Below are 12297 nucleotides of genomic sequence, written 5' to 3' on the forward strand. Positions count from 1 at the left end.
TTAATATAAATGTTTGTAATATTTAGCAGTCATGTCTAGAATGTTTAGCAGTCCTGTTTGTAATGTTCAATAGTCATGTTTCTAATGTTTATTAGTCTTGTATGAAATGTTCAGTAGTCCAGTTTGGAATGTTTAGTAGACCTCTTTGTACTGTTGTGTAGCCCTGGTTAGGAAGTTCATTAGTCTCCCTTTAGTGAAGCATTGTGTTTCATGTGTTCCAAATCAATATATCTTGAAATGAATGACTGTGTAGTATTTCTGCATGAAAAAAAACATGTACTTATGTATTCCTCCTGAAATTTAGCACTAATACACTGTGGTACAGTGTTACATCTCCAGCTGAGCTGTTGTTTTGGTTCAGCTGGTAGATTGGTCCTCACAGATTAAGCCTCACACACAATGACAGGAGCCCACTAGTGGTTGATATTATATACACGCCAAAATAAACTACACTACAGTGAATCAGTTGTGTTCAATAAGATATTGTGTGAGTAAGAAACTGTGTGTTTTGATGACCTGTTGATAATAAAAGCTTTAAGAGGTGTCACAGGTATTACATATAGGCTTGAAATATTTTATTATTAATAGAAGGGCTTAGAAATATATATTATAATGAGTCTCAGTATTGCCTCGTCATCCTTATCATAATATTTTCCTTTTAGCCCTTTTAGCCTAGTCGTCAGGCTTATGTTAAGTGTTAGATTTTGTTTAAATCCTGTGGCCTGAGATGGTGCTATACGGCTTTTGTATTATACTCTTAGTTATAGCATAACTCTTGGTTATGTTTTCAAAACTTCCCGCAGTTCCCTCAGGCTTTTGTCAGCCAAAAACAGTTCATTACATTTTAAAACTTCTTTCCTGATGTTTTCCAAAACCAGCACCTAGCCAACATTTCATCTGTTACTCTTTCTCCCAGTCTATGTCCCTTATCTTTATTTCCTCTCAGTGGAATTTACCACTGAATTTTCCTTTTCAGTCCAGCTTCCAGCTTCTCTCTCTCTCTCTCTCTCTCTCTCTCTCTCTCTCTGTTTACTGTTTACTTTGTCAGCACTCAGCTCTTGTCATCAGCACCAATGTGATTTTACTTTCATTTGTGTGTAATCTCAAATGTTCCAGATTAAAAAAAACCCTGCAGTGCCCCCTAATTTCCTCATCCCCACCTTCTTCCATCCCTCCCTCTCTCCGGACCATTTCCCTCTACAACTCTCTCTTTCTCCCTTCCTTCATCGCCTTCATGCTTATTTGAATGAGTTGCTGGTGTTCCTACATATAGTAGATGGTATATTTTTTTGAAGAAACTTCACCTAAAGGGGCAAAGTGATGCAGAAAACAGCATGGCAAGACGCTGAGAAGTAATAAGGAGAAAATGGACAACAAATCTAACAAATGAGAAAAGAGGTTAAAACAGTTGAGATAAGTGGATAGCTTCTCCCATCATCTGATCTATTGAATTGCAAAGGAGGTGTAATATCTGAGCACAGGAAGTAACAGTGAGTTAAGGAGAACAAAGTGGGAGCAAAAGGGGGATCGAGAGAGTGTGAAAGCAAGTGAAGGCAAGAGGAGGTAGAGCAAAAACAAGGAATGGGAGCCAAGCCATCCAAAAGAGATAATATAAAGGTAAGACATGTCCATTTGTTTCATAAAATTTGATCATCATGAAGAAAAGATTTTTATTTATTTATTTATTACATTTTTTTGTGTTGTAGAGGCTATTTGGTTTATCTTATCACCTTCATTGAATGCCTTTTAAGAATGCATTGTACTGTACATAGAGAGTGCAAAGTATTTCATGAATCCCTAAGAAGAATTTGGTAGTCAGTTTGAATTCAAAACTGCATTTCATACTGTGCATTACACCTTTAAGCTGCACAGCTGGCTAATCCCATTAAACTCACTGGGATTGCTGAATAAATGGCACATGGCGTAGTGCTGATTATATGGCTTACTGTGTGGTTCCTGCTAAAGGGTGTTGTGTCCATGGACTCTGGCACAGCGGCAATGCTTGGAGTTCTGCAGAGTACAAGGGGCAGAAACGTTGAGGATGAGGAGTCAGGGAATGAGCAAGAGTATGACGAGCCTCTATATGCTCTGGTCCAGAACTGTACCGTGCTGCATAACATCATAGGTCCTGCCTGCATCTTTCTCCGACAGAGCCTTGCTCAGGCCCAGCTTGTATGTACACACACACAGAGACACACACACACACACACACACACAAACACATGCACTATACACTATACCAATCACTCTTTCAGCTAATTAATTTGCCTTCACATCAAATCCTGTGTTAAAGCAGAGAAAGCATGACTTAGTGTTGTCTTACCGTTTCTAACATCTGGAGTATCAGGGTTATATTTGATTAGGTGTAAACAGATTTAAATTTAATATCTCAAACTCGAGATAATAAATTCATATGCAATTTAACTCACTTTTATACAGGAATAAGCACTCAGGACACAGGACGTTCTTAGCCAAGTGCTTTGCATGTTAATTTTGATTCAGAGTTTCAATTTGTCTAACCAGAGACTCATTTAGCTACAGATACAATTACATATGATTAAAATTTTATTACAAAACAGTTCAGATTTAGGCTGAAAGTCAATGCTATGTATCTAGCATGACTAGCATGATGTATTTGCTTATTATACTCCTGACCCACACATTGTCACTGTTATTTATCCCCTAATTAATATATTTTGACCTTTCTGATCATATACCTGTTCATCGATTTGTTTTTGCTTCTATCTTCAGTAATTCCTTCATTCCCTCCCCCTTTAGCCCAACATTATCTCCTCCCTCCCAATGAACCTTAGATTGAAGACTTTACTGTGAAGCACCTTGTTTCCCGTGAGTTTGTTTTTAAATGTGTCTTAACAGCTCAGATCAGACCAGATCAGATCAGGTTAATCCTGCAATTACTATCGTGTCAGTTTTCCTTCTTGTCCCAGGATATTTCCTGTATTGTCCTCAAACTGCATAAAATGTGACTAGTTTCCCCTGACTTTTTATACACAATCAAATGCTAAAGAGAAAAGGTGCTGAAAATGTTTACATTTTGCTTCAGACAGCTCCATTTTAGTTTGTTCTCCATGTTTCTCTCATAAATATCAATTGCTTGATAAGAGTGGTAAAAACAATATGGATAAAACCTGGAAACAATTGATGAATAGGAGTTTCTCCACATCCAAAGCTGACAATGTAATGAGTTTAGTAGAGATTTATATGAAAAGTGTGAAGAGTTAAGTCTGAATTTGCCTCGAGCTTAAACTTGAAGCCCATTTTTGTTGCATAACATTGGGTCAAGCATGGAGCGGGCTCATGTTCTTGTACAAAATATTATGCCGCTTTTAGTTTGTCATACAACTGCTGAAAAATATGTTTTATTTTTTAGGCTCGCAGCCAATCCTTATGATTTAAGCACATATTATTAAACTGGGAAATTTGAATGAGGTAATCGTGTGGTTAAATTGATTAGCAGGATTATTATTCAGATCTTTTGCACCTCTTCATTGTGAAAATGATACTCTTGATATATTTGCAATATAGTACACCATTATTAGATTTTATTTCCATATTTTCTAACATCACAATTGTATATCATCATATCATTCTACCTAAATGTGACCAGAATTAGATTTTTCACCAGTTTTGGCAGGTTGACAGAATTCAGCACAGTGACATCTGCCTCTTGTTCATATATGATAAATAACAGGTCTCAGCCTGTGCTATCTAATAGTGTTTTAAGTTGATTATGTTCTAGTGAACATTAGAACATGATTACTAGTGACAGTGACTTATGCAATGCCAGCTGTTCCCAGACTCTGTGCACTTACTAAATGAAACTTTATCCGAAACAATGGATTTGAGCTTTAATATTTGGATCAATATACAAAACTACATGAGAATTCTGCTGTCATTTTTAGTGTGACTTTAGCATGATTCTCTTAAATTTATAGCAGACATTATGCTATTAATATAACATATGATACATTATTGTGCATCTTATCTCTCTATCTCTTTCTCTTATCTAGTATTAAATTAGATTTAGATTGCAGTCAGAAGTGTGTGTGTGTGTGTGTGTTTGTGTGTGTGTGTGTGTGTGTGTGTGTGTGTGTGTGTGTGTGTGTGTGTGTGTGTTCTTATAAATACTTGTGTATCTGTGCATTATGTAAGAATTCTGGCATTCTGGTATTTGAACATCCTGGGTTGTTATCTGCCAGCTGTAACCTTGCCAATTCACAATAGTAATAATCCTAAATACTTAGCAGTTCAGCCAGGAGGTTACGCATATTTACTGCCAAAACAGAGGCTCAGTCAGTCATTTTAAAGCTTAAATCTGCTGAGAGACAGAAAAAGTCTCATCTCTTTTTTAAATTGATTTCTGAACAAATGGATCAATTTTATCTTGATTATCCCAAAAAAGATAAAAGAATAGCAAGCGGTTTTCTTGGAAAAGGAAGTCAGTGAATTAAATTTGAGACAAGAAAAAATAAGACAGGGAGAGTAGAAGAGTCTTAACAAAAGAATCAGAGAACATTATATAACGCCACAAATATTAGATAATTGGATATCTCAGAAATGTAATTGTTGTTAAGTGATAAGCTTTGTTATAGTTTGCCAAATGCTGCATATGAGCTCACTTTGTAATCTCATGAAATCCAGAATTTGCATGCAAAACTAGCTATCCAGTAATTTTCCACCAATCATTTTAAATTATACACTATATTTTAATTTATTAATTATATTTAATTTCTTATTTAATTATATATATTTATTAATGGTGTAATATATTGCAATTAGTGTTTCTTTCTCAATCTAGCACTAGTTAGAACTTTTCCACAGTTGATTAACAGAAATCAACACAAATGTTGAAAACAGACAAAAACATTAAATAATAATTAAACAATTGAATGAACAAATGAAAGAATTAATGAACAAATGAATGAACGAATGAATGAATAAATGAATGAATGAATGAATGAATAGGACTTTAATTACATAAATGTTTAGTATTATAAACTGTTGTAGAAATGACATTATTTACATTGACATTATTTACTGCCCAGTGTCACCCAGGATGGGTTCCTTCTGAGTCTGGTCATCTCAGGGAGTTTTTCCTTGTCACTGTCGTAACCGGCTCATTGGGGATAGGGATGGATATATAGTAAATTTTAAATCAAGATTTTTTAAATTATTTTTATTTCTTTTTCTTTTTTCTTTTCTGTTTCAATACTTCTGTAAAGCTGCTTTGAGACAACGGGAATTGTTAAAAGCGCTATACAAATAAATTGAATTTGAATAAGCTTTTATTCCAGTGGGAGTTAACACCAGTTATACTACAAACTGCAAACTCTGTCTCTATACTGTCTCTATACTATTCCCAGTATAGCCCACGTCACTGTACACCCTACACCATGCTTCACAGATGATCATAATATCCATAGAATCATTAGCAACTGTCCCACTCTAGTCCTAAGAAAGATCTTAAAAAAACAGATGTGTTCTGTATTCTGAATAGCAGGATGTGTTTTCTATACGAGTGATGAGGCCGACCCAGCGAATCCTGAGGCATCTAGAGATCTACCAGCTACACTTTGCTATACTACTCTGCTATACTAAAATATGTGAACTCCATGTGATCTTTTGCATCTATACATCATCTGTTTGACTGTATATTTATAATCACACCCTCCAGTGTCACCCAAATGAGGATGGGTTCCCCTTTGAGTTTGGTTCCTCTCAAGGTTTCTTCCTTACCATCTCAGGGAGTTTTTCCTTGCCATTGCTGCCTGAGTCACCTCAGACTTGCTCATTGGGGATATATACATACATATTGTGAACTAAATCTATCTAATATTAATCTTGAATTTTGTATTCTATTAATCTTTATATTATTTTTTATAATAACCTTTTGTTCTATGTTTATGTTCTGTAAAGCTGCTTTGAGACAATGTCAATTGTAAAAAGCGCTATACAAATAAACTTGAATTGAATTGAATTGAATTATATATGGATTGTTGAAGTTATCATCTTCTGTTGATCTTTTCTGAAGAGGTTATTATTCTAAAATTATTCTTAGTATGTTTGCTAAGATCTGTGTATTTTGGAGAATTGTGAGCAAAACCATACAACTAAGTTATTTTTAACTCAGATCAATTTAACCGTGCTTTATTTTAATGTTACCTGTTATTTGTACATTATTACAAGTCCCATTATTGCCAAAGCAAGTAGTTTTTGTAATCAGATTAAACAGTATCTATATACACACAGTACACACACACAAATATCACTACATTAATACTTAAATACCATTAATACCAAAGTAGATTTTGTTTGTAAAAATGTAAATCATCTTTAATGATCTTTTTTTGCAGCGTATATAAGAAGGAAAAAAATCTCTCCATCTCAGTCACAGACAGTTATTGTGTGATGAGTCAATATGTTTCCCAACATTAGTAGTTTCAGAGTGAACAAGAATACTTCTGTACATTTTCAGTGTCTATTCTGAATTACTGTTTGTTTCTGTGTTTTTGCTTGTAATTGGTTATCACTACAGGACAGAAATCTGAGGCCAGAAGAAATTGAAGGTACAATAATTTGTTATATTTTCCCTTCCTTCTGCAACCCAGATCCTAACACATAAAGGTTTAATAACCAGCAATCTAAACTAATTCTACCCTAACTTTAACCTTATGTATCGTCCATCTTAACCAGTTCTTTTACACATTTAAAGTTAACAACGCTTTCTCTCTTAGAGCTAAAGGAAGCCTTCAAGGAGTTTGACAGGGATAAGGACGGCTTCATCAGCTGTAAAGATCTGGGCGAGTGCATGAGGACAATGGGCTACATGCCAACAGAGATGGAGCTGATTGAGCTGAGTCAGCAGATCTGTAAGCACGACTGCATATGTAATGTAGTGCAGAGACAGATCTTCAGGTTTACATAAGGCATAAAACACTGTTATAGGAAAATTATTAACAAAGATAATGAACAATAATCAACACTGAGGTAATGTGATGGCATAATGAAGTTACAGTTAATGTTAGTTCCAGTTATCGCTTGCATTATAGCATCTATGTGCAGTCATTCCTCTCTCTGAAAGTGCAGCACAATGTCTTTTTTTACTAAAAAACTCCTTCCATAAATCCTAGATAATCACCTTGTGACAAAAAGATTCACAATATGAACAATGTCCTTTCTTAAAAAAGAACAAAACTCCTGTTTTTTTGTCAGCCTTAGGTTATTCAGGTCACCTGCTATCTTTTAAATGAGATCTTACTATAAAGTCTCAGAACTCTCACTCACTCACTCATTTTCTACCACTTATCCGAACTACCTCGTGTCACGGGGAGCCTATGCCTATCTCAGGCGTCATCGGGCATCAAGGCAGGATACACCCTGGACGGCGTGCCAACCCATCACAGGGCACACACACACTCATTCACTCACACACTACGGACAATTTTCCAGAGATGCCAATCAACCTACCATGCATGTCTTTGGACCGGGGGAGGAAACTGGGGTACCCAGAGGAAACCCCCGAGGCACGGGGAGAACATGCAAACTCCACACACACAAGGTGTTGGCGGGAATCGAACCCCCAACCCTGGAGGTGTGAGGCGAACGTGCTAACCACTAAGCCACCGTGCCCCCAAGTCTCAGAACCAATATATAAATATAAGCTAGTGATGTAAATCACTAATTTTATTGTTTATATATAATACTGTTTATATAATATAAAACGTGAAAGTGATGTGAATAGTAGTATGTATAATAAATATCAGTGAACATTAACAGGAGTCTCCTTTCATATTTTTTTCCTGCTCCTGCAAACCACACAGTCTACACACTCAGAACGTAGATGTACACTTTAAAAATGTAACTGCTTTATGAATATGTAAATTGAGATAAACCTGCACTGCTTTCCTGTTCTTTAGGCGGAGGCAGAGTGGACTTCGATGACTTTGTGGAGCTGATGGGGCCTAAAATGTTGGCCGAGACAGCAGATATGATTGGAGTCAAGGAACTGAGAGATGCTTTTAGAGAGGTTAGTGGATCGGTTTTCTACAAGTCTAAAAAAACAAGGCTGATGCATAGACAACACATATTCAAATTGGTATACTGGTGCATTTAGTTTGTTAATTCTCTCTCTGCTTCAGTTTGACTCTAATGGTGATGGTCAGATTAGTCTGGTGGAGTTGAGAGAGGCCATGAGGAAACTCATGGGTCAGCAGCTGAACCAAAGAGAAATTGATGAGATCCTCAGAGACGTGGACCTGAATGGAGATGGCTTAGTCGATTTTGAGGGTAAGAGACAGAGCAAAGAAAAATCGAACAGCTTGTGAAAAGCATCACAAACGTTTTTACATTTTAATCACTATATAATTCTTCTGTTAATGGGATATTGGGGAGAATTTATTTACAGGGAACTTGTGTTTTAGATAGATAGATAGATAGATAGATAGATAGATAGATAGATAGATAGATAGATAGATAGATAGATAGATAGATAGATAGATAGATAGATAGATAAGACACAGTAAGATTCCCTGGGGTTGTATTAACCCTTTGAGGTCATCTATAACCAGTAAAATAAGTGTTTAATCACCACTTTGGGTGAAATACTAAATACAGTAAATATTGAGACCTTGGAATTATCTCTGAAAATTATTTCATTTCAAGATTTCTAGCCAGTGAGCCTCAAAAATGTATCTGCTTTTTATTGATTTCCAGTAAATAATAATAATTTACTTCTTACCACACATGTTCAGTAGTAAGTAAATAACAAAGTCAACCTAATTGTCAAATATTTGAAATTCTTTATGATTTGTTTTATTAAAAACATTTTATTGAAAACCTTTCAATGTGCTGAATACCTTACTATTATTTTTCTCTGCAGAGTTTGTGCGGATGATGTCTCGCTAAACCCACAAGTAAAACAGAAAAAATCTGTTCAGTTCTGCTATGAACAGATGAACAGAGAGAAAAAATAACCTAATGTAGCATATCTCATATATCGTTTTTTTTTCTGTTTTTGTTTAACGATTGATGTAACGAACCTTAACAATTCCATGTAAAATATCTCATTTAAGAGTCAGTGGTGATTCATATGTTTATATGGTTATAAACACATAATTCTCTGGCAGTGTCAATGAATAATGTCAAACATTTCACCTTTAACATATTTATTAAGGTGTTTTAATATGCAAATCAGTTACTGTAAAATATTACTATAGCGTTTTGTCCATTAAACTAGCACTACATTTTTATATGCATTATATATTTGGGCTTTAAATGCCACAAAATATACTGCACATTTGGATCATTTAACTTTCAGATGAAGTTCCGAGGCAATGGGTTTGATTCCAGGACTGTGGATTTCCTCGAGGTACTATAGTTTCCTCTCTCAGTCTTTAGACATGTGTTGTAAGCTGACTGGAATGTCTAAATTGTCAATAGTGTGTAAATGGGTGTCAGTGTTTCTGTTTGATTGTTCCCTGTGCTGGCTTGGCACTCTGTCCAGTGTAACCCCCATCTCGTTCCCCGAATCCCAGGGATGGACTCGAGGCTTTCTGTGACCGTGTGTATAATAAGCATAACAGAAAATGGATGCATGGATGAAGTGACTGCGTTCACACGAAGGTCATATGGCCATAATGAGAGTTACAGTACAGTAAGAGGACAGATGGGCCTTCTCAAACACAATTAGTGTACCAACATTTATCTCTACTGGAGACCTCTGTTATTCTGATACGGACAGTGTAATACAATTCAAATCCCTCATCCTGTTTATTTATTTTCTTGGGTTGATTATTCTGTCATTGGCCATTGGCCTCACCCCAGAAAGATTATATTCAGATTAAATATGAATGAGTAGAGGTTCAAGAGAAGTACTGTTTACATTGAACTTTAAATAAGAGATAAAATTGCAGAACAGAAATAAAGGCTTTAAAGGTGGGGTCTCCGTTGTTTGAAAGCCAAACCCAACCCCAGCCCCTAACCCAAATGGGTCCCACCCCTGTATTGATAGCTCTGCCCGCACATACATACATAACAAGCAAAAATGCAAAACAAAGCAAGACCAACGTTACTCACCTATCGAGAAGGAAAAAAGTAACCTCGGCGTCTTGAGTAAAGTTGGCCGCATATTCACAGATTCGAGTTTCCTGAGTCAATAACTCCTGAACTAAACGCTTTTATTACACAAATAACACCTCTTTTCTATCATAGTAATGTAGAGAGGCAGCTACAACCCAATTTTCCTTAAAATCAGCTTTCCTCCACGGTGGACAAAATACACAAGTCTCTATGTGCGGACGACTGAGAGACAGGTTCAGAGGGACCGTCTGCAAAGTGCAAAACCCAAAAAGCGAATACAAAAGAAAACAGTCAATAACTTCACTGTAATACACTGTACTGTCACCAGCTCACACATCACTGATGTCCTGATAGTTATACTACAACACTTATTTGGGAGAAGTGTCTTTTTAATAGGTACGGCCAACTTTACTTAATATTTAATATGCAGCCAACTTTACTTAAGTCCCTCAGCGTCCCATCACAGGCCTTCCCACTCCTTCAGTTCTCTCCAGTGTTAGAAAGCTGATCCTATATTAACACGGGTCCTACTGCTTGCCTTATCGTAAGCCTTTCTTCACTTTCTTTCTTTGTTTTTATCCTCCATGTCAATGTTAAAACCGCTTTCTGCTAATGTCACACATGAGCACTGAACACTCTCTCTGCCCATATTGACAAGACACGTCCCTATCTGCTCTTGGCTACACGTTAGTTTTGTTTTTGTTTTGTTTGGTGGCCCAACAGTTTTCTGAGGCATTTCTCAAACAACGGAGACCCCACCTTTAATCAATACACAATGTGGCAATGCTGATGTTGACAAACTGGCCCTGCTCTGTGAGTCTGCATGGTCTGCTGTGTCATGGCTAAGCTAGTGTTCCTTAGATCAATAAATAATAGACCTTACACTTGACTGGGGAAGATATAGCAGGACAGAAATTTCATGAACTCACCTGTGACAAAAGTTTCATCTGATGACACATTTTGAAGCCTGTGATGTTTTCGGTATGTTTGTTTCAGTATGTTTGTCTATGGAGATTGCATGGCAGTGTGCTCGATCTTATGCACCTGTTATCAAATGCTGATATAACTGTTCTTTTCCGGGTCATTAAGTGTTCATCACCTCATTATCAAGATGACTACTGGAGGCAGAGGAAGCAGAGGAAAATGTGATTTTCAGCTCCATCAGATCATACTGGAAATATGCTTTTTTATAATCAATTCTAAATGTCATGAATCAGAGTCAGGTGGATGTACACTCTAGATGAAATTCAGTCAGAAGTCAAGACCATGGACAAAAATAGGCAACGGTTAAATGGACAAAACCAGATCAAATGAGAGAGAGAGGAGAGAGAGTAAAATGAGAGATGCAATGGGAAATGACACTCATGCATGACTGAGCTGGTTAAATAAACAATAAGACAGGTGTGTTAGAAATCATGTGAGTGAGTGCTGTAATGTTCTTTCTGTACCCATATCTGAAGGAAAAGCAGTGGATCAAAGGCCATGTCCACACTAATACGTTTTCGTTTGAAAACGTATATTTCTCTCTCCGTTTTGGCCTTTCGTCCACACTGAGACAGCGTTTTAAGTCAACGAAAACGTAGCTGTTGGAAGACGTTCTCTAAAGCGGATAACTTTGAAAACACCGTCTTCGCGTCCGAGTGTGGACTGTGAAGACGGAGGCTTTTGAATACTATGACGCATTTTTAGTCATGTGATGCAGTCGAAAGTAAATAAACGCCTAGCGGAAATGACGCAGGTTGATAAGCAACTTTTGGAAAACGTTTGAAAATGATAATGTGGACGCGGAGCGTTTTTAGACGTAAACTCCGTTTTCAAATATATCCGGATTAGTGTGGACATGGCCTAAATGTTAAATATAGAAAATTTCATCATAATGCATTTAAAACTGATACCTAAATGTTATGTTAAATCTTAAATGTATTTTCTGATACTAATTCTATTTCCCATCAGAAATTGCTTTTTAAAAATATATTCATCTTTAAGCTGTTTTTGTTGAATGTGTAGCTTTACATAATCAGCTGAAAGTATCATTATTGTCTATTTGCACATGACTATAACTATATTTGACTGAGTACAGCACAGAATTACATAAATTTCTGGTCTTAACTTTGCATGAGCATCATCAATACAGGTGCTTAATAAATTGAAAAAGAACAGCAGTGTGTTTATAAAACTATTTCCTTTTTTTGCATTTCA

The 12297-nt window shown here is 36.3% G+C and overlaps 1 protein-coding gene across 1 annotated transcript; it reads left to right on the plus strand.

Annotated features, from left to right (window-relative positions):
- The first annotated feature begins 1056 nt into the window (after positions 1-1056).
- cabp2a (calcium binding protein 2a) lies at positions 1057-8345 on the plus strand. The gene is made up of 6 exons (XM_060872984.1): positions 1057-1617; positions 1966-2172; positions 6557-6587; positions 6756-6890; positions 7938-8047; positions 8160-8345. The coding sequence occupies exons 1-6, from the start codon at positions 1582-1584 to the stop codon at positions 8343-8345; spliced, it is 705 nt and encodes a 234-aa protein (XP_060728967.1). The 5' UTR covers positions 1057-1581.
- Positions 8346-12297: the final 3952 nt, after the last annotated feature.

This window comes from Tachysurus vachellii, chromosome 6, assembly GCF_030014155.1.
Source record: "Tachysurus vachellii isolate PV-2020 chromosome 6, HZAU_Pvac_v1, whole genome shotgun sequence".
Lineage (NCBI taxonomy): Eukaryota > Metazoa > Chordata > Actinopteri > Siluriformes > Bagridae > Tachysurus > Tachysurus vachellii.